The 26,022-nt window shown below is 50.6% G+C and overlaps 1 protein-coding gene and 1 long non-coding RNA gene across 2 annotated transcripts in view; one reads left to right on the top strand and one right to left on the bottom strand.

The window, feature by feature from the left end:
- The window catches only part of LOC123346607, a 32,333-nt gene that overhangs the window by 3,819 nt on the left and 2,492 nt on the right, over nucleotides 1-26,022 (bottom strand). Inside the window, exons 2-3 of the mRNA XM_044984083.1 lie at nucleotides 22,074-22,299; nucleotides 11,321-11,437 (exon numbers count right to left, since the gene is read on the bottom strand). Coding sequence (XP_044840018.1) covers nucleotides 11,321-11,437; nucleotides 22,074-22,299 — 343 coding nt within the window. The remainder of the gene's footprint in view (nucleotides 1-11,320; nucleotides 11,438-22,073; nucleotides 22,300-26,022) is intronic.
- Nucleotides 14,969-16,485, top strand: LOC123346327. The gene is made up of 3 exons (XR_006572969.1): nucleotides 14,969-15,179; nucleotides 16,208-16,338; nucleotides 16,435-16,485. It is a non-coding gene; the product is annotated as an uncharacterized LOC123346327 (long non-coding RNA).

Raw genomic sequence — 26,022 nt, 5'->3', positions numbered from 1 at the left:
TTGTAAATAAACCTTTAGATTTTAGATTCTAAAGGATTGGCAACAGCGTGATTTGTGGGTAAGATCTGATGTGTATATTGACCTGGGTCTGGGGCTTGGTCCTTTGGGATCGAGGGAACCGTTTTCTTTTATTGGGGTGTTGGTTTTCATAACCAGTCATCCCCAGGACGAGTGCACTGGTGGTGATGCTGGGAGACTGGAGTGTCTAAGGAAATTGCTTGTGTGACTTGTGGTTAGCCAGTGGGGTGAGACCAAAGTCCTTTTTGTCTGGCTGGTTTGGTTGGCCTTAGAGGTGGAAAAACCCCAGCCTAGGGCTGTGACTGCCCTGTTTGAGCAATTGGTCCTGATTTGGCACTCTCAGTTGGGTCCCGCCAGAATCGCTCCGTCACAGTGGCGTAGTCGTGCTTGGATCCACAGAACCAGGTCAATTAAGCTTTGGGTCAGAACCCCACGCTATCCAAATTTGAAATTTGGGATTGAGAGTTTGGCTGGTTAAAGATCAGTGACCATGAGAGCCAGCCTGCGGTTTGAATATGAGCTAAAACTGGCAGAAATTCGAATGAAAGAGAAGCAAGTCTTGGCCCGGCTGGAGAAAGAGGCGGCCGAGAGAAAGAAAGAGGCGGCCGAGAGAAAGAAAGAGGCGGCCGAGAGAGAAGAAAAAGCTCGTAAGGGACGTCTGGAGGTGCTGGCTGCTGAGGAGGAGACTCGCAAGGTGCAGCAGGAGACTCACAAGATGCAACAAGAAACTGCTAGACTCCAGCTCCAAGTCAAAAAAGCAGTGGAAGAACGGCAGAGACTGTATCCTCTGGAAAATCCAGTTTATAACTGTGTTGATATGTGGTATTACTCTGGGCAGTTCTCTGTGTTTAACCCGTTTTGCTATGGCTATGGAGAGGGGGATTCTAACCTGGTGGGAAATAGCTGTTTGTCTGTGCAAATAAGCTGTGTGTCTGGGAATGAAGTTTCTGAATGTCTGTCTGATGTCTCAGAAGGAAATCTGGAGTTAGATCAAGAGCAGAAAGATCTCATTGGTGAGGAAAATGTTTCTCAGGAGCAGATTAAAGTAGATGGTCAGGTTAAATCCCTAACTGAGGAAGGAAAGGGTAAATTTGTAATGGGTAATGGATTGGTGGCTAGTGCAGCTTGTAGAAGTAAACCTGAAATGGGTAACTGTGATTTGCTAAAAGTAGCTCAGTGTAGTGAAAAGAGCAGCAGCTTATCTGTTGGGAGAGGCAATGTGCCTGGTAGGGAAAGTTTGGAGGAGCCTAGGCAGCCTTGTGAGCTGATGGCTTTGTCTAATCAGCAGTTTGGGAAGGGAGGGATAGTGGAAGATGAGTGTCCATATCCCTTACCTGTTTCCTGTGTGGAGAAATGTGACAGTGGAGGGAATGTGCCTGTGTCTGTCAGGAGTATTGACTTGCCTATAAAGGAAGCTACCCCAGTCTCCAAGCAGTTGTCTGTGAACAGCCCTGTGTGCTGGGACAAGGGAAGTAAAATCCCAAGCTGTGTGTCTGGTAAAGGAAAATGTGTCTCCGGCTCTTCTGTGTCTGTGGAGCAGACAGAAGGTGCCTGTCAGCCTGTGAGGGTTGAGGGTGATTCAGTTGTCTCGAAGTTGGTTGTAAATACAGCTAAAGCCCAGGAAGGGAATGGTCCTGAGTTTGGGTCTGCTGGGGAGAATGGCACTGTGACTAGGTTGCATCCAGTTAGTGTCTTAGCAAAATCCCAGAGAACAGACAATTCTGGTGCTTGTGGTTTGCCAGTTGCTAATGTGTGGTTGGAAAAGGGTGCAGCAACTCTGTCTGATCAGGGTGATACCCCAGCCAGGGCACAAGGAGAGCATAAAGGTGATTTAATTGTGTTACCGACTGACAGTTTGACAACTTGTAGCAAGAAGGAAAAGATTCCTGAACTTGTTCATGGCCAAGGGAAGGAGATTGTTTCTAACCTGTTATCTAGAAAGTCTGTAGCATCTGTGGTTGCTCAGGGAAGTGTTCCTGTAGAGCAAGCCCTAGGTGAAGAGGGGAAGGGCAGAATTTCTGTGAGGGGTGAATTGCTGCTTACAGAAGCTCCTAGGGAAAGGAATCCTCATGGTAGCCTGTGCAAGCAGTTTACTGCAACTGAAGGGTGTAAAAGTGATTTAATCAAGAAAGTTTCAGTTCCTAACAGCCAGAAATTTTCTGTTGTGAATGGATCCACTGACTTTCCTTTTGAGAGATCCAGTGTGGGCAGCTTTGAAAAGGTCTCAGGTGGAGTAGAAGCTGTTAAGGAAGTTGAGCAGCCCTATAACCACCTGGCTGTGTGTGGCCAGCTTGTTGGTGGGGAGACAATGCTGTTGGGACAGGAATGTCTCCATGCTGAATCTGTAAGTGAGCAGTCTGTGCTTCAGGATCTGAGGACAGATTCAGTTACTGATGTTTCAGAGCAGAACAGTTGTATGGCTAAATGCTTGAGGAGGCAGGGGAGAGCAAGCCAGCTCTCACCCTCAGACTCTTTGGATTTGTGTGGTATCTCTGTGAGACAAAGTCCAGCCTTGGAATCCATAGCAGCTGAAGAGTTAAAAGCTAGTGTCTGTGTTGATGCGAATTACTTGGCTGGCAGGGAGAAGACAGAATTGCTAATAGCTGTTAGCACAGAGGGCCCACCCCATCAGCCAGTGAATTCTGTTAAGCAAGAGAAATCAGGGTTTAATCCAGAAGGAAAGAGAAGACTGAATTTTGCAAAGGGAAGCCACAGGTTAACCCTAAAATGCCCAAACTCCAATGGTATTGAGCCAAGGGTGTGGCATGACAAACATGATTGTAAATGGACACTTGCAATGAATTTGTTGTTATTGCTAATGCTAATTTTTGTAACTAATGTGTTGCTATGGCCAAGAACTGTAACAATGTACAATGTGCCTAATCTTTTGGAAAATCCCTTAAACATGTTGAAAGGAATACATGAAAACACACTTTATGTTAAAGGGCCTTGCTATACTGATGTTTCACCGTTAATGCATGTAAACAGTGTTGGAACTTTTCACAGGGGAAAATACATTCCAGACCTGATGTGCTGTATGAAAGGGGAAACTGAGGCACACTACCATATTGCTTTCATGGCTAAATGCCAAGATTCCTGTACTATGAACAACCTCAATATCTACATTGGTTTAATGTTATTGGGGTTCAAAACATTGGCCAGAACTGGTATGGATAAAGTAGCTATTTTCTTTAGCTCTTGGCAAGATCACATGAAACATACAGGAACCATGCTGCAAAAGCTAACCAAGTTATACCTTGAGTTTGTAAAGAGATCCATTCATGTTATTGAACATGACTTTGATAAACCATTTCGGTTATACACTGGTACGGCCTCTAGCCCAACACTAGCTGTAGTGAGACAGACCCAAGGAAAGGGGGCTCTTGGGATGCAGTCAGCGATGTTTTGTCATCCCTTCCTGCATCAATTTTGCGTTGGGGGTGTGACGTTATTGATATAAATGGGGACCATATAGAACATGGGTTGCAACCAAGGTCCTGTAGTGGCTCCAAATCCTAAGTAAAGGGGGTCATATAAGGTGTCTAAGACCAGGTTCTGGGTTGCTGATTATAATTATGCTGTCTATATGTCTGTATCATTTTTAGTTGAAGTTATGAATGTTGGCTCTATGCTGTCTGTATTTCAAGTTTGTGCTGTGCTTCTGGGGGAAGCCTCCCAGACAAGCTGGTGTTAGCTCTGCCTAGCCTGTTTGATGGCCCATTAAGGACCGTCAGCTACACAATGGACCCATGGAGAGAAGGCAGACACGCCTTGTGACTCAGCAAAGTATGCAGGGACTGGCCCATGTGACTCCAGGCTCCATTTTGCTGTAAATTTCCACAGTGAAGACAAAGAGATTCTTACACCTGGAAAAGTCTATATAAGGCTGATGCTTCATCTCCATCTGGTCTTCAATCCTGCTTCTGACCTCTGGAAGGACTTTGCGACAAACTGAAGCTTTACACAAGGGACTGAACGACCCATCCCAGTGGGGGATGCATTCCAGAGACTCAATTTGAACCTGCAGTTTACTCCAGCACTGCTGCAAGCCTGAACTAAGAACTTTGCCATTACTGTATGTAATTGATTCCATTTAACCAATTCTACCTCTCATTTCCACCTTTTTCCCTTTGTAAATAAACCTTTAGATTTTAGATTCTAAAGGATTGGCAACAGCGTGATTTGTGGGTAAGATCTGATGTGTATATTGACCTGGGTCTGGGGCTTGGTCCTTTGGGATCGAGGGAACCGTTTTCTTTTATTGGGGTGTTGGTTTTCATAACCAGTCATCCCCAGGACGAGTGCACTGGTGGTGATGCTGGGAGACTGGAGTGTCTAAGGAAATTGCTTGTGTGACTTGTGGTTAGCCAGTGGGGTGAGACCAAAGTCCTTTTTGTCTGGCTGGTTTGGTTGGCCTTAGAGGTGGAAAAACCCCAGCCTAGGGCTGTGACTGCCCTGTTTGAGCAATTGGTCCTGATTTGGCACTCTCAGTTGGGTCCCGCCAGAATCGCTCCGTCACACATGCGTAAGGGCACTTTCATGGAACTTTGTGACTTGCTTTCCCCTGCCCTGAAATGCCATAATACCAAGATGAGAGCAGCCCTCACAGTGGAAAAGCGAGTGCCAATAGTCCTCTGGAAGCTTGCAACGCCAGACAGCTACCGGTCAGTCAGGAATCAATTTGGAGTTGGAAAATCTACTGTGGGGGCTGCTGTGATGAAAGTAGCCAAAGCAATCATTAAGCTGCTGCAACAAAAGGTTGTGACTCTGGGAAACGTGCAGGCCATAGTGGATGGCTTTGCTGCAATGGGATTCCCTAACTGTGGGGGGGGGGGGGATAGATGGAACCCATAACCCTATCTTGGCACCGGAGCACCAGGGCACCCAGTACGTAAACCGCAAGGGGTACTTTTCCATGGAGCTGCAAGCACTGGTGGATCACAAGGGATGTTTCACCAACATCCACGTGGGATGGCCAGGGAGGGTTCATGATGCTCGCGTCTTCAGGAACACTACTCTGCTTAAACGGCTGCAGCAAGGGAATTACTTCCCAGACCAGAAAATAACAGTTGGGGATGTTGAAATGCCTGTAGTTATCCTGGGGGACCCAGCCTACCCCTTGATGCCATGGCTCATGAAGCCATGGCTCATGAAGCTGGACAGTGGTCAGGAGCTGTTCAACTACAGGCTGAGCAAGTGCAGAATGGTGGTGGAATGTGCATTTGGCCGTTAAAAGGCGCGCTGGCGCACGTTACTGACTCGCTCAGACCTCAGCCAAACCAATGTCCCCTTTGTTATTGCTGCTTGCTGTGTTCTCCACAATCTCTGTGAGAGTAAGGGGGAGACCTTTATGGCGGGGTGGGAGGCTGAGGCAAATCACCTGGCCGCTGATTATGCGCAGCCAGACACCAGGGAGATTAGAAGAGCACACCAGGAAGCGGTGCGCATCAGAGAAGCTTTGAAAACGAGCTTCATCACTGGCCAGGGTAGGGTGTGACTGCTGTGTTTGTTTCCCCTTGATGAACCCCCACCCCCCTTGATTGACTCATTCCCTGTAAGCAACCCACCCTCCCACTTCGATTACAGCTTGCTTACGGAAATAAAGTCACTATATAGTTTAAAAATCATGTATTCTTTATTAATTCATTATAAAAAGAGGAAGAGAACTGAGAAGGTAGCCCGGGTGTGGTTTGGGAGGAGGATAGGAGAGATGGAAAAGCCCACTAAAAAAATTTCACAATAATGACAGCCTTCTGGTTGGGCTGTCCACGGGGGTGGAGTGGGCGGGTGCACGGAGCCTCCCCCCATGCGTTCTTCCATGTCTGGGTGAGGAGGATGTGGAACATGGTGAGGGTGGTTATACAGGGGCTGCAGCGGCACTCTGTGATCCTGCTGCCATTCCTGAAGCTCCACCAGATGCCGGAGCATGTCAGTTTGATCACACAGCAGCCCCAGAGTTGCATCCCGCCACCGCTGATCTGATTGCTGCCACCTCTCATCTCGAGCATCCCTCCTGTCCTCACGTTGATCCCTCCTGTCCTCACGGTCACTGGCATCTTTCCTGTACTTTGCTACCACCTCCTTCCACTCATTCAGATGAGCTCTTTCATTGCGGGTTACTTCCATTATATCCGAGAACATTTCCTCTCACATCTTTTTTCCTCCGCCTTATCTGAGCTAGCCTTTGGGATGGAGTAGGGAGGCTTGAAAAATTTGCAGCTGCAAGAGGGAGGGAAAAAAGGGAGAGAAGTATTTAAAAAAAAGATACATTTTACAGAACAATGGTTATACTCTTTCACAGTGAACAGTACTATTCACCTTACATGGCACATGTGATTTCACTACAAGGTCGCATTTTGCATCTTAATATTGAGTGCCTGCGGCTCTGGTGTTACAGATCTCACAGACACAGGTCCGGGCATCAGAATCCAGCTTCCATGCAGCCATGGTAAGCCACTGTCTTTCGGCTTCTGCAGTGCTTTATCCCTCCCCGCACTGCATGGCTGGTTCCATGAAAGCTGCTAATCACTCCCCTTCCCCCCCCAACCGCGTGGCTGTTAGATGGGAAGATCCCTGCGAAACAAACGCGAAAAAGCTCATCAGTATTTCACTCCTCCCCTCCCCCCACTTGGCTACGTGCAAGAAAGGTTTTTTTTTTAAGCTGCATTCCACGAACCCAGTAGGAAAATGGCCATCTCTGTCCCCTTAATTAAATTCCTGATTTTCAACCAGGTGACCCTGAACGATATCACTCTGCTGAGGATTACACAGCGAGATAAAGAACGGATGTTTCTTGAATGCCAGCAATCACCGGGACCATACGCAGCTATGCTTTGCCATGCAATGATACCTGATTACTTGCTACATGCATGGCGTGGTAAAGTGTCCTACCATGGTGGATGGAACAAGGCTGCCTTGCCCAGAAACCTTCTGCAAAGGCTTTTGGAGTACCTCCAGGAGCGCTTCATGGAGATGTCCCTGGAGGATTTCTGCTCAATCCCCAGACATGTTAAACTTTTCTAAGTAACTTTACTGGCTGCGAATGCATCCCAAGTCCTCAGGGCAAATCAATCATTAAAAAAAACGCTTGCTTAAAAAACAATGTTTGATATTTACAAAAGGTACACTCACCAGAGCTCCCTTCCATGGCTTCATTGTCTGGGATAGTGGCTTGGGAGGGTAATTCCGTCTGGGTCAGAAACAGCTCCTGGCTGTTGGGGCTAACGGAGTGCTGTGTGCTCTCTGCAAGCTCGTCGTCCCCTTCTTCATCGTCATCTTCCCCGTCCGCATAATCCTCAGCCATGGCAGAGATTACAACCCCCACCTCGGAATCCACAGACAGGGGTGGGGTACTTGTGGCGCAGCCCCCTAAAATTGCATGCAGCTCAGCGTAGCCCTGCACCGGACCTTCCATTTGCTTCTTTGGTTTTCTGGTAGGCTTCTCTGAGCTCCTTAACTTTCACTCTGCACTGCACTGAGTCCCTGCTACGGCCTTTTTCCATCATAGCCTTGGAAATTCTTTCAAATACTTTTTCATTTCGTCTTTTGGAACGCAGTTCTGTTAGCACTGAATCCTTTCCCCATTTAGTGATCAGATCCAGTACCTCCCGTGCAGTCCATGCTGGAGCTCTTTTTCGATTCTCAGGAGACTGCATTGTTACCTGTGCAGATGAGCTGTGCGTGGTCACCTGTGCTGATGAGCTCTCCACGCTGGGGAAGCAGGAAATGAATTTCAAAAGTTCGCTGGGCTTTTCCTGTGTACCTGGCCAGTGCATCCCAGTTCAGATTGCTGTCCAGAGCGGTCACAGTGGTGCACTGTGGGATACCGCCCGGAGGCCAATACCGTCGATTTGCGGCCACACTAACCCTAATCCGATATGGTAATACCGATATTAGCGCTACTCCTCTCGTTGGGGAGGAGTACAGAAACCGATTTAAAGAGCCCTTTATATCAATATAAAGGGCCTCGTAGTGTGGATGGGCAGGGCCGCCCAGAGGATTCCGGGGGCCCGGGGTCTTCGGCGGCGGGGGGCCCTTCCGTTCCGGGACCCGCCGCCAAAGTGCCCCGAAGACTCGCGGCGGGAGCCCCCCGCCGCCGAATTACCGCCGAAGCGGGACCCGCCGCCCGGTCTTCGGTGGTAATCCGGTGGCGGGGGGGTGTCCACGCAGCGGGCCTTCGGGGCACTTCGGCGGCGGGTCCCGGAACAGAAGGGGCCCCCTGCCGCCGAAGACCGGGCTGCGCTTCGACGGCGGCGGGTCCCGCTTCTCTCCCCCCCCCGCCCGGCCCCGGGTCCCGCTTCTCCCCCCCGCCGCCGCCGCCGCGGCCGCCCGGCCCCGGCTTCTCCCGCCCGCCCGCCTGCCTGGCCCCGCCTGCCGCTTCGCCCCCCCCCCGCCCGCCTGGCCCCGGCCGCCGCGTCTCCCCCCCCCCCCCCCCCCTGGCCCCGGCCGCCGCTTCCCCCCCCCCCGCCCGCCCGGCCCCGGCCGCCGCTTCCCCCCCCCCCCGCCCGCCCGGCCCCGGCCGCCGCTTCTCCCCCCCTCCCGCCTGGCCCCGGCCGCCGCTTCTCCCCCCCCCCGCCCGCCCGCCTGGCCCCGGCCGCCGCTTCTCTCCCCCCCCGCCCGCCCGCCTGCCTGCCTGGCCCCGGCCGCCGCTTCTCCCCCCCGCCCCCGCCCCGGCTTCTCCCCCCGGCCCCAGCCGCGGGCTCGTACCGGGCGGGTCGCCGGCCGGGCCTGAGCTCCGTCCCGCTCAGAGCCGCGTGGTGAGGGGGCGGGGTTGTGAGCTCCACGCCGAGCGGAGCCGTTGGAGCTCCCAGCCCCGCCCCCTCACCACGCGGCTCTGAGCGGGGCGGGGCTCAGGGGCTCGGCCGGAGTCTCGGCGCTTGATGCGCCGAGGCTCCAGGAGAGGGGCGGAGGCGGGAGCCTCCGCTCTTCTCTTGGGGGCCCCTGCGGAGCCCGGGGCCCGGGGCAAATTGCCCCCTTTGCCCCCCCCTCTGGGCGGCCCTGTGGATGGGTGAGGCGTTAAATCGGTTTATCGCTACTAAAATCAGTTTAAAAGCCTAGTGTAGACCAGGCCAAAGCGTCAGATCCCCTGGAACGCAGCCTGCAGCCTGACACTACACTGGAGGGGAACGTGGGGGCAGTTAAGGGGAGCAGCTAGCTGGTAACAACATTAAGACGGAGTGGGCTTGGGTATATGAGTCTAATATATCATATGCATATTGGACAGTGTTAATTAATACATGTATTACTAATAAATGTGGCGTTTTGCCTTATTCCCCCTGAAAAGATCCAGTGCAGGACTTTAAGTACAACATCATAACCCCAGAAAGCAGCACCCAGACCCCTCATCCAGCTGCTAAATCCTCCGGCGCCCCATTGATAACCCCACAGCCCCACCCCTTGCTCCACATTAGAATGAGACTCACACTGAATGGAAATAGCCTGTAATCGCACATCACGTGTGCACCAACTGGCCAAGTTTAACATCCCTGGGGAGCCTTCCCTTTGGAGATCCCTGACGCCAGGGGTTAAATGCTCAGCAACACCACTGCAGTGATGAGGGCTCCCCCCCCACAGCACCTCCCCACAGCTGAATAAAGCTCGTCCCAGCGATTCTGTAGTCCCTGCCAGCCCTGCTGTGGGAACAACTGGGGGGACGGGAGGCTGGAAGATGAGGCCAGGCACGGAACCTCAGAGCCCTGAGTTGCAGACAAGTTACGCTGCTCAGTGAAGATCGGACACTGGATCCGTGTCAGTCCATCCATCCAAACGGGTGTGAAGAGAGAGTCCCCGAGTGTAAAAGGGAGCAACAGAGGGGGCTGGAATCAGGAAAAGAGCGACTGTCTTGTGTTCACTACCCTGGACGAACTACAAGGCTGAGGAGATCTGGATTCAATTCCAAGCTCTGCCAAACTCCCTGCCTGACCCAGGGCAAGTCCCTGAAGCCAGATCCACAAAGGGACGGAGGCGTTTAAGGTTCAGCATCACAACACTGAACTTTTACTGGCCTAGGAAACCCCTGGAACAACAACGGGACCCACAGGGCCTGAGCTGGGTGCCCGGGTGCCCCACGCAGTGAAGGGGGGGGGGGGAGGGAGGGACGGGGCCTAAGAACGGGCTCCACAACAGCCAGTGCGCTAGACAGGGGCCGCCCAAGCCAGCCAATAGGAGACAGTGACAAGGCCTGTGCCCTCTGCCCCGCCCCTCTCAGAGCTCAGCCCCAGCTGCAGGGAGGGGCCCGGCCCTGCTAACAACCTGCAGCAGGGACCCCCCACCCTGGAGTCAGGTACCCACGTCACTTCTTGTGAGAGCGAGTGCAGCAGGCACCTAAATCCAGTGAAACTGGCTGGGGGGTCAGGGGGAGAGAAGACGATCTCCCTGATCACCTTTAACCCACTGGCAGGGCTCTCACCCCGACGTGAGATCCTGCTTCAGTCCCCTCTCCCTGGTGAGCAGGGATTGGAGAACGGGGGGTCCCACGGCTCAGGTGGGCGTCCTACTCACTAGATCAGAGGGATTCTAACTCTCTGGCCCAATTAATATTTAATTATTCAATTAAATCAAAGTGGAACAACATCAGCAGGAAATACTGAGACCCCCCCCAAATCAGACTGTCCCACAGCTCAGTGGCTGGGCACTCCCGTGGGGGTGGGCAACCCCTATTCAGATCCTGTCTCCCCTCAGACAGAGGGGACTGGAACTGGGGTCTCACATCCCAGGGAAGGGCCCTACCACTGGGGCAGGGTTAAGGGTGGGGGGGTCTCCTTGTCCCCCACCTGTTTCACAGAGGCCGGCAGCCTAAGCACTCCTGCCAGATCCCGCCCCATGGGTACGACAGGCCTCTGGGTGCCAAGGGCCAAGCAGCAGCACATGCCCAGAGGCAGAACATGAAGCGCTGAGGGAACTTCCACAGCAAAAGTGTCGTCCCCAGGTGAGCTCAGGGCCCGCCCCGGTGCAGTGGCAGCCGGGCAGGGGGTTGGCAGATCACAGGGTGCCTGAAACGGAGACTTCAACCCTTTAGTGCCCTTTGTGGAACCAGCCCCGGTGCCTTGGCTCCCTCGCCACAAAACAAGGACAAGGACACGTCCCTGCCTCACAGGGGTGTGCGGAGAAATCCGTTAGTGTCTGTGATACTCTCAGGTACGACAGTGATGAGGGGTGGGGGGCCATGAAAGAGCCTAGAGAGGCTCCTGTCTGACCTGACTGCTAAAGCAGAGCGGCCGGGGAGAGATGAGGTGGAGCTGTGAGCCACGAAGGAAGAAAGCTCCACACCCAGAGACTGAATCATCGGGGGTGGGGAACTTACCTATCAAAGCTGCTACTAGAGCGATGATGACGACCATTGTAACCACGATTATGGCTCTGAGGGCAGCTGGACGATCCCATACTGCAGGTTTCCTGGAGCTGGAATTAGCTGGATGACCAAAACCTGTTAATCATAGAATATCAGGGTTGGAAGGGATCTCAGGAGGTCATCTAGTCCAACCCCTTGCTAATTTTTTTTTTTTTTGAAACTCCAGTTCCTTAAGTGGCCCCCTCAAGGACTGAACTCACAACCCTGGGTTTAGCAGGCCAATGCTCAAACCACTGAGCTATCCTGACTCAGGCAGTGTGAGTGCCACTGAAAGGGTATGGCTACACTGGCGATTTGCAGCGCTGGAAAGCCTCCACCAGCGCTGCAATTAGTAAGTGGCCACACCTGCAGGGCACTTCCAGCGCTGCAACTCCCTGGCTGCAGCGCTGGCCGTACACCTCACTCAGCATGGGGAATAAGGATTCCAGCACTGGTGCTGCAGCACTGGTCATCAAGTGTGGCCACACACCAGCGCTGTGATTGGCCTCCAGGGTATAAGGTGTATCCCAGAATGCTTTTATAAATTACTCTCTTTGTTTTGTTATGCAGCCTCTCTTTGTTTTGTTATGAACGAGCTCCGATCCAAAAATCCCCTCTGTTTCACTCCCTCCCTGCTTGCCTCTCATTTGATTGTTTACAGCCAGGTACAGATGATCACAGCAAACAGGAGCTCTGTTTGTTTTTTAGATAAGCAACGGAGCTCCGATAGGAGCTCCTTCATAACAAAACAAAGAGAGGCTGCATAAAAAAACAAACAGAGCTCCTGTTTGCTGTGATCATCTGTACCTGGCTGTAAACAATCAAATGAGAGGCAAGCAGGGAGGGAGTGAAACAGCGGGGCTGTTTGCAATTAAGAGTTAAGACTAAGGGGTCAGAAACATGTTCTGATTTTTCAATCAGGAAGCTAAACACACAGTGTTGGCTCCAAAAATCCCCTCTCTCTCTCCCCCCGCTCCCTGTCACACTAGACCCCACTCCACCCCCCTCTTTTGAAAAGCACGTTGTGGCCACTTGAATGCTGGGATAGCTGCCCATAATGCATCACTCCCAACAGCGCTGCAAATACTGCAAATGTGGCCACACACCAGCGCTGGTAGCTGTGAGTGTGGCCCAGGGCCGCCCAGAGGATTCCGGGGGCCCGGGGTCTTCGGCGGGGGGCCCTTCCGTTCCGGGACCCGCCGCCAAAGTGCCCCGAAGACCCACGGCGGGAGCCCCCCGCCGCCGAATTACCGCCGAAGCGGGACCCGCCGCTGAAGCACAGCCCGGTCTTCGGCGGTAATTCGGTGGCGGGGGGGGGTTCCCCGCCGCGGGCCTTCCGGGCCCTTAGGCGGCGGGTCCCGGAACAGAAGGGGCCCCCCGCCGCCGAAGACCGGGCTGCGCTTCAGCGGCGGCGGCGGGTCCCGCTCCTCCCCCCCCCCGCCACCGGTCCCGCCCCGGCCTCTTACCGAGCGCGTCTCCGGCGGGGCCTGAGCTCCGTCCCGCTCAGAGCCGCGTGGGGAGGGGGCGGGGCTGGGAGCTCCACGCCGAGCGGAGGCAGCTGCCCCGCCCCCTCCCCACGCCGCTCTGAGCGGGGCGGGGCTCAGGGCCCGTTGGAGCTCCCAGCCCCGCCCCGCTCACCACGCGGCTCTGAGCGGGGCGGGGCTCAGGGGCCCCGCCGGAGACGCTGAGGCTCCGGGAGAGGGGCGGAGGCGGGAGCCTCCGCTCTTCTCTTGGAGGCCCCTGCGGAGCCCGGGGCAAATTGCCCCCTTTGCCCCCCCCTCTGGGCGGCCCTGGTGTGGCCACACACCAGCGCTGGCCCTGCACAGCTGGATGACCAGCGCTGCAAACTACCAGCGCTGCAAACCGTAAGTGTAGCCATACCCAACATCAGCTCGCGTGCCGCCTTCGGCACACGGGCCATAGGTTGCCTACCCCTGGTTTACGTGCTAGTTTGAACTGTTTCAGGAAAGCTCAGATGTGGATTGGCATTGCCCAAGGTTCACTGTCTCTTAAGTGTTTCTTGATTGGGCACTTACTGAGAATAGTCCCTTCTCAAGAGTTAGCTGACCAAATGTTTTACTGAGGCTTCTTAGAATCAAAACACCTTGATATATAAGTATGTAGCCAATATTTATAACTTCAACTACAAAAATTCACACACACACAGATAGGTTATGATTTGCTGGTTATGATCATGCTTTCTATAGACACCTTACATGACACTGTGGAAGCCAGTAAATAATTAACAAGGATTTGAAGAGATCTTAATGAATGTTAGTTAGCAAGAGTCAGGCCATACTGTAACCTTAATGACGTAAGACTTGTAGGAGCAAAGATAGTGCGAGGCGACAGGACAGGAACTGTGTACAAAGTTATTACGACCTTGCAATCACTAACCAAAATGCAGGCTTGCTTTTTCTAGGATTGAGACAAATAAGATAAGCCTTTTTGCTATGTATAAACAAAATGTAGTTGTTGCTTTTTACTGTCTGTATTATTGTTAGAAATTGTCTGTAAAAGGTATAAAGGCTTGCTGTGATTGTTTACCAGTTGAGAGACCTGTCCGGGACTGGGGCGACCCTGTGTCCTATGGCACTCTCTCCCTCCATGGTAATTACTGGAGAAATTAAAGAATTTGATTTTGCTGCACCCAAACAATAAAAGCGAGAACTTAGTTTTTCTTCGACAATTTGGGGGCTCGTCCGGGATGGCAACGCCCACGGACCCACAGACGGCTACTACGGATCATTCCCCTTCGAACCCCATGGCGCCACATGAGAGGTATGAGACCTTTTGAAATCTCTATTGGGGTATCGGAGGAGGACTTTCCGTGAGGACGTCTGTCTCTGTTGGGCTCACGCCATCTGAACTTATTGACTGTGCAGCAGGATCAGATGCAAAGTGGTATTGGGGAGAGGCCCCAATAAGGTTAGTTTATAGCAGTACTGGGAACTGCTGAGTTGGCCAAGGTAAATGCATAAGGTAATGCATAAGGTAAATGCATAGGTAAATGCATTAGAATGCACCGGTGCTGAGGGGTTTTTACCGCCTCAAGAGGGGTTGTCATACCGCCTCATGGTATTGGTCCGGACCAGGTAAAGATGCATCATGGTTAATAAAAAAAAAAAAGAGATAAAAAGGTTAAAAAAAAAAAAAAAGGGTTAAAAAAAGAAAAAAAGAAAAAAGAAAAAGGAAGAAAAAGAGGCCTTGGTGTGTGTGTGTGTACACCAGTGTGAGTGGCTGTTACCGGGCTAGCCCAGTAACTAGTGGATCTTTAGGAGATCCGACCCACGGTGGGCTGACTCAGCCTGGCATAGTCCGGCGAGGAAGCTGCCTGGGTCTAGGGGTGTGTGAACCCATCTTCCCTCCCCTTTCCCTTCCGTGTGGGCTACTGACAGTCTAAATATTCCACCTTACCCCCTAAGGGTGCCCCAGCATATTACATGTACCTACATTATGGTCCTAAAATCTGCAGGTATTTAAATGATTGGAATCTGTACATGCGTGAAAAATTCATTTAAACAATGTCCATTAGAAGGCACCTTCAATCGAGATAAGATCATATATCTAAGAGGAGCTTTTAATCACCAAAGAAAAGCCTCTGACACAGTGTGAGCAATTTGTCTAGGAACGGGTTAATTTGAAATTCGGCTTAGCCCAGAGATAAAGGAGAAGTTGTTTTGTGTTCAAGGTCATGAATTAGTGCGGACTATGCTAAGTGCAAAGAAAACTGCTTTGCACTTGTGGAACATAGAGACGGGCAAACCGAAGGCAGTACAGATTGCGGAATTGGAATTATATTTGCAAAGCTTAACTTCCCAGTGAGACATGTGTGAGTATTAAAGTGGTTTAAGGCTTGGGGCATTCATGTTTTTTCTGTGTGAGGTGGGAGCATTCCCAATACTCTCCATTGTTGTTTTATTATTTTTAATGAAGCTTTAAAACTTGATATAGAATACGGAAACACTATTTGGTTTTGGTGCATTATTTAGCTTTGGCTTTGTTTTGTTTAACTGGTTACTGATGTTTTTCTGCTCTGTTCATTTGGCCGTTAGGTGTGTGAGCGGAACTGAACTTCTCGTTCGTAATTCCTCAGGGTGGAAGCCATGTGTGCGATGAAGCTCTGAGGTTGTCCTGAGATTTTTACAGTCCCGCCCCCCCGTAGCGGACAATATAATAGAAGTAGAAAAATTTGGCTTAGACTGTAATTTTCTCTGCTTTCTGTGTAATTTTCTTTTCTGTTTAAGTGTCAGCAGACAAATGGGTGGGTCTCTGGGTAGACCCCCAAAGGGGTTTGGATTATGTGTTAAGTAAATGGCCATGTATTTTTGCCCAGGTGGCAAGCCTTACTAGGGAGGACTCGGGTAGTCTTGTGAGTAGAAATGTTTTGGGGACAAGACCAGAAGGGTGAGGGCTAGTTGTGAAGCCCACCCTCCTAGCTAAACTGGTAGTGGAGCAAATTGGTGCAAAATGGAAGGGACGGCTCAGCAAGAAAAAAGGATCGGGCCCAGGCGAGCAGGCAACAGACAGAGTGATTGGACAACAGGTTGGAAACTTTTGAGGGTGTAGTGGAATAAAGGAGTAAGTGAATATAAGCATGAGAATTTCAAATACTCAGAAGTATATTTGGAATGGTGATTTGAATTGGTAAGGTGGCTGTTGGAAGGGAAAAGCAAGTGAGGACAGTTTTTTGGTGTCTTTGAAATGTTTGTAAATAAATTCAGGCAAATAAATTTATTGGATTGTAATAATTTGGCTGTGACCAATTTTGTTAAATCAGTTGAAGACTGTATACAGTACTACGTAATGATAATTTTATTAGGCTCTACAGGCACTATAAGTGGTGATGTTTTCTTTCAGTGTTTAAAAGCAGGAGTTAACAATAGGAAAGCAAGCCGGAAAGCATCTGTGATAATGCAAATTAACTAACTGATAAGGTGGAGGCCGCTGAAACCAAGGCTGTCTAAGAAACACATACGAGAAAATATGGGGTAATTCCTCTGTTTTGCCTAGAATCAACAAGAGTATTTGTATATTTTAAGTATTTAATTGCCCAGACGGGGTGGACCTCTGTTTTTGTCTTTCAGATAATCAAAGAAAACTAATGCCAGCTGCACAGCATTCAACGTACCTTGATTTACTGGCACAGTAGACGATTATGTTGTGTGTTCTATGTTCTGTCTTGTTGTGTTTTTTTTTGTGGCCAGAATTGTTGTGTTTAATATTTTCATGAGATGGTCTGATTTGATATCAAGCGGAAATGTTGGATTGAGATGCAGATACTTGTTTTGTTCAATTTGGAATACAAAGTGTTTGGTTACATCAGAAAATGTGATATACTAAAGTCTAATACATTTTCTTAAGTAAGAGAAAGAAACTACATTGGCCAAATCTTTTAATTGAGAATTGTTGTTAAAATTTGCATACTGACAGTCTTTGGAAGCGAGGACATGAAAAGTTAACCCACTCCCCATATTGTACAAGGGATCCTTCTGGCTACCTCAGACTTTTAGCCAGAGGGCTGGGGATGGGGGATAGCTATTGGACTAGAAGTTATATTAAGTGAACTTCTCAAAGTGGGTGTGCTTGTCCTGGCTTGTTCTTCCAAAGTTCTGTAATAAGGTTATTTTAGTGAAAGGGTATATGTGGCATACATTGAATGATAATACTTCTGTACTGTATAACAGTACTGTTTATGTGTTCATGGTATGAAAAAGGTGTATAATTGAAGAGTAAAAGTTTTCTTTGTAGGTTAAATGAAAAAAAACAAAAAAACAAAAAGCCAAGAAGAGAATGGCTAACATGCGCTGGCCCCAGTCAAGGACACCGCTTGGCTGCCTACCAAGAGAAGGGGGGGGGAACGCTGGGACAGTGGAACGCCGGAACGGGACTTACAAAAAATGAACTGGCCAAGATTTGTGCTGAGACACACTTAAAGTGGCCAGATGCCCTTCCTTTGGCACTGATGTGTATGAGAGCCATTCCCAATTGAACGACTGGACTCAGCCCTCATGAAATTTGACAGGACACCCAATGCTGACTACCAACTGCACCCCCACTAACCCCAGCTCAGATGGACATTCATTTGCTGGATAACATAATGCTTAAATATTGTCAGGCACTAATGAAATGTGTTAAGTCTTTTTATACACAGGTGATGGAAGCACTACCAAAGGATCCTGTGCAACCTTGCCACTCGTTGGAACCAGGAGCCTGGGTCTACATAAAGATCCATCAGCGAAAGACTGCCTTGGCTCCATGCTGGAAAGGCCCTTTCCAAGTCCTGCTGACTACCGACACCGCTGTGAAGTGCCACAGACTGACTGCTTGGACCCAGGATTCTCGCTGCAAAAAGACCCCTCCACATCAGAAGAATTTTCCTATTGATGATTAGCCTATTCTTTCTTCTAGTTCTACTGTGCTTCTGGACAGCTTCTGGACAACCTCTCCCTTGTCCACTGACAGACCAACTGTGCCTTTAGACTTTTCTAGAAAAAGCACAGCTATTACAGGGTGATATGTGCTGGAAACCTCTCCCCTGTAGGATGCTAGACCTTGATTGTTTTGGGAAGGCAGAAGAAGCACTCACTCCACTGACATTGCCAAAGTCCAGGAATTCCTGACTAAAAGGACATTGAGAACTGACCCTGGTGAAGAAACACAGAATTACATACTGGCAGGAAGAAATTTGTGGGACCCATGCTTGGGACTGTGGTATTAATTGGATTTTAACTGACATTGCCCTTATCCAGTTTTCTACATACCCAGATTGCTCACAAGGGGCTGCCATTAGATTAGCACAACAAAAGGCCTGGGTTATTTCCTCTGGACAAGAAGGGAATTGACCAGATCCCTGTGGGCTGGGGCCAATAGTGTAGTAGTCATTTGGACTATTCTTAAAGGCCAAGAACATGATAAGAAATTGGGGCAACTAGAAAAGGCCACTAGTCTTATTTTTGAAGCTCAGCTATCTTAAGTACAGGCTGGAGTTGGTGAGTTACATGTCATTTCCACCCTTAGTTTTATGACCCAGAAGTTACTGACAGAGATGGTATTGAATATCACTGAGGCTGGGAAGGCATTGCAGTGGGATCTGGACCAGACTTGGCCCACTGCCCTTACAGACACGTCAGGAGTACCATCTGATCTGTGGTCATGAAGACATACTTGGACACTTTCTGGATGGAAGTGTGGACATTCACAGTGCTCCTTCCAAGCATATGGACCAGTTAGGGGGTGTGGGCTCCCACATACCGAATCCTGCTGGGTCCATGGGGAGGATGCATGTGGAACTGAATTATTTACCGAGACATCTGGGAAATTAGACCACCTGGTATACCTACCTGATTTATAGACAGTACCCCTAGAATAACACCTGACAAGATATACATATTGATCTTATCACTGCTGCAAGCAATTATATAATTTACTGGCCTGCAGATAGAATGCAGATAGAATGCAGATAGAATGTTGCAAGTAGCTCTTAGATTTTAGGTATATTTTGATTGGACTAGAATAATGCCTGATCGGTTTCATAAATTTGCTTTCATTGTTACCTAAGGTTCAAAGAATCTCTGAATTGCAAGGGCATATTCACTTGCTTTAGAATATATTTTAAGCTGAAAAGGATACCTTTCATACAGCTTATAGAGTGTTTACTTTATGTACTAGGTATGTTGTTTTATGCTTTGTGATCAGAATTGTACAACAGCCCCGTTGTATTGTTCCTCTGGGACTGTTATTGTTTGTCGTGTTGTTAGTTAGTTTAGGATTATGTTATTGTTGTTGTTTTTGAAAAAAAAACAACATAATTATAGTTATAATACCTTTTCATGTTCATGCTAATCATGCATTGTCATTACGTCCCATGACGGTTGACAGGTTTGCTGTAGAATCTGAAGTCCATGGTTTCATGCGAATTGAGATTTGAAATTGTTTGTTGTACTAGAAGTACAAAAGGGGGGAGTGTGGAAGCCAGTAAATAATTAACAAGGATTTGAAGAGATCTTAATGAATGTTAGTTAGCAAGAGTCAGGCCATACTGTAACCTTAATGACGTAAGACTTGTAGGAGCAAAGATAGTGCGAGGCGACAGGACAGGAACTGTGTACAAAGTTATTACGACCTTGCAATCACTAACCAAAATGCAGGCTTGCTTTTTCTAGGATTGAGACAAATAAGATAAGCCTTTTTGCTATGTATAAACAAAATGTAGTTGTTGCTTTTTACTGTCTGTATTATTGTTAGAAATTGTCTGTAAAAGGTATAAAGGCTTGCTGTGATTGTTTACCAGTTGAGAGACCTGTCCAGGACTGGGGTGACCCTGTGTCCTATGGCACTCTCTCCCTCCATGGTAATTACTGGAGAAATTAAAGAATTTGATTTTGCTGCACCCAAACAATAAAAGCGAGAACCTAGTTTTTCTTCGACAACACCCTTTGTACAATACTGGCTGCAAATATATAACAGTGGTTGCAACCATGATCTATATGGTCACAGGTTATGTCAGTAACGTCACAAGGGGATTGTGGCAGGGCAGGGGTAAATCCCTTGAGTGCCCTGCTAAAATGCTGTCTAAAGCCCTAATGTCTGGTAGGGAGGCCAGGTAGTCAGCAGAGAGCCCAGCTGCAGGCCTAAATGAGGGCTGGCTCACTGCTGTGCAGGGCCGGCTCTAACATTTTTGCCGCCCCAAGCAAAAAAAAAATATAAAATAAAATAAAAAGAGCACCGCCCAAGTCCCCGCCTCCCCGAGCGCCGCGTCAGGCTGCTCAAATCCCCGCCCCCCCAGCGTCACCCAAGTCCCTGCCTGGCCAAACCAAAAACAACAAAAACAAACCCCGGTCGCCGCCCCCTCCCAAGGTGCCGCCCCAAGCACATGCTTGGTGGGCTGGTGCCTGGAGCCGGCCCTGTGTGTTGGCTGGTTAAAATAGAGTCCCCACATCACCTTCTTCGGTGCTTCACCCTTGTCTCTTTATTTACAGTGCAACAGTGTTATCTCCCCTTCCCCCCCAACAGCTATCCCCAGTCAGACCCTCCCAGGGTCTCCTGGCCCGTAAGGCTCCTTTCTTTTGGTGAGGTGACAGAGATGTAACCCTCCCAGGCTAGCCTCCTGACTGAGCTTTCCTTAGGGCTTATATAGCTCTCCTCAGCCCAGCTGTCGCTACTTAACTCAACTCATAGCAGCAGGGCCGGCTCCAGGCACCAGCATGTGCTTGGGGCGGCACCTTGGGAGGGGGCGGCGATCGGGGTTTGTTTTTGTTGTTTTTGGTTTGGCCAGGCGGCGCTCGGGGGAGGGAGGGGGGGACTTGGGCGGCCCGACGCGGCGCTTGGGGTGGGGGGGGACAGGGGGGCAAAAATGTTAGAGCTGGCCTTGCCAACACAAGGCCCAGGCATGAGAGAGTGGAAACCTGTGTAGACCCTGTGACACTGGGGACTCGTCCAGGATCCTCCAAGCCATCATTAATAGTGGCTGCCAGCATGGAGGAGACCCTAAAGTGGCTGGTGTCCACGGTGCAAAAATGCAACAGTCCCAACAGACAGAACGACAGGCCCTGATGATACGGCAGGCAGATCAACAGCAGATACTCCAGGAGTTTATCAGGGAACAGTCAGCGACCCAACAGATCTTCCAAAAGATGGTGAATCTGGCACTGGGGGATGCCGGGGTGGGGCTCTGCAAGATGGGCCCCACAGATGACCCAGATGCATCCCTGGGGACTGTCGAATGGGTGACTATGGTGGCTGGCTTGGAGTGGACGACCTGGGCCCTGCAGCTAGGTGAAGCACTGAAGAAAGCCAACACAGGGCCCAGACATAGAGTGAAAACCTGTGCAGACCATGTGACAGGGATATTCAATTAGATTAAAGGGTTGGGAAAGGAACTATTTTTTCCAGCCAATGTATAATTAGACTGCGGAACTCACTGTCACAGGAAATTGATAAAAAGAACTTAGGAAAGTTAAAGGGTTCGAGCATTTATATGGTTAACATGAAATATCCAGAGTTGCCATAATTAACAACCAAAGGTTGCAGAAACATGGAGGGAGGGATAGCTCAGTGGTTTGAGCATTGGCCTGCTAAACCCAGGGTTGTGAGTTCAGTCCTTGAGGGAGCCACTTAGAGATCTGGGGCAAAAACTGGTCCTGCTAGTGAAGGCAGGGGGCTGGACTCAATGACCTTTCGAGGTCCCTTCCAGTTCTAGGAGATTGGTATATTGGAAGAGCGCCTGTATCCCAGGGAGTGTAAATCCAGGGAACCCCTGCTAGATTTCAATCTTAGCAAATCCTCTTCCCTAGTGCCCAGAGCCACATCTGAGGGCATGATACATTCACTGGCAAAACACAAATGAATGTGCTGTGTCCACAGGCAGCTACACCTGCTCCTGGCCATGCTCGGAGGCAGGGCTCTGCATGGGTTATGAGTGCAAACACCTCAGCTCACACACTGGAAGGACAAACAACCAGAAGGCAAGAGCAGTGACAGGAGCGACCCAGGGAGACGTGAGCCAAACGTTTTCAAGGGGATAGAACACGTACAGTCCTAATAACCATACATGCAACTGCCACCCAAGAGAGCATGTGCTGCACGAGCCGAGTCCATTGAAGCAATACAGGCTCTGCTGCATGGGGCAGGGGTGGGGGAATGAGAAGGAGGAAAGACAGCTACACCCACCCCTGAAGGCATCTCCTCCCTCCAGCCTGTTCCTAGGCAGGGAAACTCCAGTTACCTGGTTCTCCTCCACTCTCCAAGTCTATGGAGCTGTTAAGAGGCTGTCCAGGGGGATCTGCTTCCGCCCAGTTCCCCATCTCTCTTCTCAGGGAGGCAGCGGTGGGTGCTGGACTCTGATGAGCTTGGAGCCAGCTGCAAGAAATGGCTCTACACAGCCATGGCAGAGTCAGCTCCAGCCAGTGCAGTGTCCCTGGCTTTGGCTCCTCTCCCAGCTGACCTAGAATCTGCAATGACACAGTCAGGACAGCATAAGGGTCAGAGGGTTTGTTTGTGGTGTCCCATCCCCCATTCATCAGAACAAAAGCCCAGAGCTAAGAATATTGCAGTAACCAACCCGCTCCTCTGTCATCAGGCCCCTCATTGAAGATTCCCCATTTCCTCTCACTCCTCAATTCGGAGCTGGGCAGGAGAGGGAGAACACTGGATGTGGGGTGCAGGCAGGGATGTGGACACGCCTTTTATGTCTGGTGTGCCCTGGTACACAATGCGGGGCTGTGTGTAGTGCCTCCCCCTGCACTGGAAACTCTGGGAAGTTGGAGGGGGGTGAGTTTGAGAAGCAGCTTTGGGAGGGGCACAGACACAGCACCTTGGAAGGACTCTAAGGGACAGTCTTCCCCACCCCCTTGGTTGGATAAAAAAAACCAGTAGTTTAAATTTTGATTTTTTTATTTAAATAAATACGGTTTTAAAAGAAACCAATTTAAAATTAAACTTGAAATAACAGTATGTTATGGCCTAAACTTATTATAATCCATTAAAATAATTTAAATTAAAAGAAATAATATTCCAGCAGAACATGTTTGCTGGTGAAGTCTTGAAGAAAGTCAGGCCCCTGAAGTGGTGCCAGTCACTGGCTACGCACCGGTGACGGTTTGTTAAAGCAGCTTTGGACAGCAGTAGCCTCTTGTGCAGGTACAGAGAGACCATTCTCTTCATTTCAGTTTATTCAAAGTTAAGAAACCGATCGGGAGTTGAAAAAGCAGCAAAGCTTGTTTTGCTCTTCCAATCCATGGATGAAAACTAGGTGTGAGAAGGTGAGCTTTAGAGCCGTGGTTCTCAACCTGCAGGCCAATCAGCACACGGCTGCGGCCCATGTGACATCCTCAGGGCCATACAGGTAGTATTGGATGCGGCCCACAATGGTACATGGGTTGAGAGCCACTGCTCGAAAGTCTTAACGAACATGGAGCGGGAGCCACAAAGGACTCAGGCATTGCACCACAGCTCCTAGCTTGTAGGCGGCTAGAAAATCCAAGAAACACCACTGTGATCCACAAAGCTGATTTAGGCACACAGGCTCCTATCAAATGAATGGGGAGCCAACACGTTAGGTGGGGAGCCACTTAAGCCAACCAATGGGAGATGCTGACCAGTGGGGTGTGTCCTAACCTCTGCCCCTCTTAGAGACAGGCACCTAAATCCAGACCACAGGGAAGCTATTGACTACAAATGCCAGAGAAAGAGGAGATGCCACATTATAACTTCTAGTCCAGTGGTTAGGTCATCACATGAGACGTCCAGATGAGTCACATGAGGCAACAATGCACATCCTCAAAGGCTAAAACAGACACCTAGAGAACTTTTAGTCTCATAAACTTAAGTGCCAAGTGAGTTTAGGGGCCTATCAGAAGTTTCGTGGATTGCAGCGGAGCCAAAACTGGGATTTAGGCATCTAAGTACTTTTGCTGATCCCACCCATGGTGACTAAAAGCAATCACTTCAATTCACTAACTACAGGTATTTATTACCTTTATTTATTTATTTATTTATAGCGTCATAGCAGCTATGATCCCTGCTCATGGCCAGGATACATGACTTTAATCAGTTTTAAATGCAAAACATGTTTTGATAACCCTTTTCCCCCTAACGTATCCAGCATATTTAAGGTATTTTTATTTAAAAAAAAAATGCTGAATTTAAGTTTAATTGAAATCTGAGTCCCATCCAAATAAAGCTTGACCAAAACCAAAAAAATTCCCCAAAATTAAAAAAGTTGAAAATCTGAATATTTGTACATGTAGCTATATTATTTAAGCAATTAATGTGTCTAGATATAGTGTATCCTCCTGGTTAAGAAAAAATACTAAATTTACTGTAAAAGCTTTATTTAGATGTAGATCTACAGGTTTTAGTGGTTATCAGTTTGAGAATCAGCCTCCCTTTAGGAAAAGTAACTAAAAAGTAAAAATGGCAAATTAGATTAAAACTGTCAGTTTAAGTGGAGGTACCCGCTTGCTGCTTTAAATCATGATTAACAGTGGAAATTTAAAATCTGGTTAATTTAAGTCAATCTGCCTTCATCCCTCCCACCCAAACACTGACAGCTCTGAGGGGTGGGGGATCTGCATGAGGCTGGGGGGTTTCCCTTCCCCCCTGCACTGACAACTCTGGAAGTGGGGTGGGGGAGCTCTGCCTAGGGCAGGGGTGGTCTGTCATTTTTTGTCAAGCTCCACAGTTCTTGGTCAAGGTGTAGTAAAGATCCAGACGCCAGAGAAAATAATACAAAAAAAAAACCCCAACTGTAATGATAAGTAAATAAAAAGATTTCACAGTCCATTCAAAAAGTGTCTGGTGGTCCGGATTGGCCTGTGGTTCACCTATTGACTATCCTGGTGTAGGGTGTGGAGGGACGTCAGCCCATCCCCAAGCACTGACAGCTCTGGGGGCTAGGTGTGTGGGGGGGGGCTCTGCATGGGTTCGGGGGGGGGAGACCCCCCCTCCCCGCACTGAGAGCTCTGGGGGCGAGATGCAGGGGGGGAGGGGGGGACTCTGCGTGGGTTGGGGGAGGGGCAGACTCCCCCTCCCCGCACTGAGAGCTCTGGGACCAGGCGGGGTGGGGGGAGGGTTTGGGCTCCCGGTTACACACACCCAGGGCCACAGCTGCATGTCCTGCCCCGCGCTCACCTGCTTCTCCCCCCAGTCCCGGGCTGAGCTCCCCGCGGCCGCCGCAGGGGTCGCTGGGCCGGGCCCGTGTTCCTCCGCGGGGAGCTCGGGGCACTTCCCCTCCCGCACCAAGGGCCGCTCTGGCTCCGAAGTTCCGCCGCCCCGCGCGGGGCCGGATTCCGCTTTTCTCTGCCTCTGCCCCTCCCACCGCCGCCATGATGTGGGGGGGCAACAGCCCCCGCCCCCCTTCAGCCTCCAGCTGGGCCCTGCTCCCCCCAACCCCGGGAAACCAGCTCCTGCGGCCCCAGCCCCGCTCTCTCCGGCCGGCTGCGCCGCGTCCCCCCAGCGCGGCTCCCGGGGACAGGCGGCACCCGGAGCCCAAGGTTCAGCGGGGGGCAGTGGGGGTGCCTGGGGGTAGCTGCGTCCCTGGCGCTGACTCAGCGCGTCCCTGGCCCGGCTCAGAGACACGCGCTGCCCGGCCCGGCCCTCACCTGAGACCCGAGCCGGCAGACCCAGAGCCCTGCGCAGAACAACAACCGCCTGCGCGCGCAGCGCCCAAGGAAGTGACCCGCCCCAAAGCGACGGCAGAGCCTCTCGTCCCCTTTCTGATTGGCTCCAGTCAGAGCCGAGCCAATCGGCGCTAGTAGCGGGGACCCCGCGCCTAGGAAGGACGGTGCCGCTCTCACTCCCACCCGGGAGAACCTGACCCAGGCGACAAGCCGGGGCCCGCGCTGCGGGGTGCAGAACCCGCCTTCCCGCCCCCCGCCCGCTGTCTGTGCGCGCTGGGGAAAGGAGGCAGGTTGGAAAACGATCCCAGCCAATGCTGGGGGGTAAATGGGCTGTTACCGCTCAGGAAAGATCTTGGAGTCACTAAACCAGGGGTCTCAAACACACGGCCCGGGACGGGTCTCTTGAGTGTGGCCCACCAAGCTCCCCGCCCCTCTGCCTACCCGCGGGATTGCTCCCCGTGGCGCCCACCGCTCTCTGAAGCAGCTGGCAGCACGCGAAGGGGCGGGGGGCACCGCCTCCCCACAGCTCCCATTGGCCGGGAAAAGGGAACCGTG

The sequence above is a fragment of the Mauremys mutica genome, chromosome 12, assembly GCF_020497125.1.
Source record: "Mauremys mutica isolate MM-2020 ecotype Southern chromosome 12, ASM2049712v1, whole genome shotgun sequence".
In the NCBI taxonomy this organism is placed as follows: domain Eukaryota; kingdom Metazoa; phylum Chordata; order Testudines; family Geoemydidae; genus Mauremys; species Mauremys mutica.
This window is presented reverse-complemented; position numbering and strand designations above follow the sequence as displayed.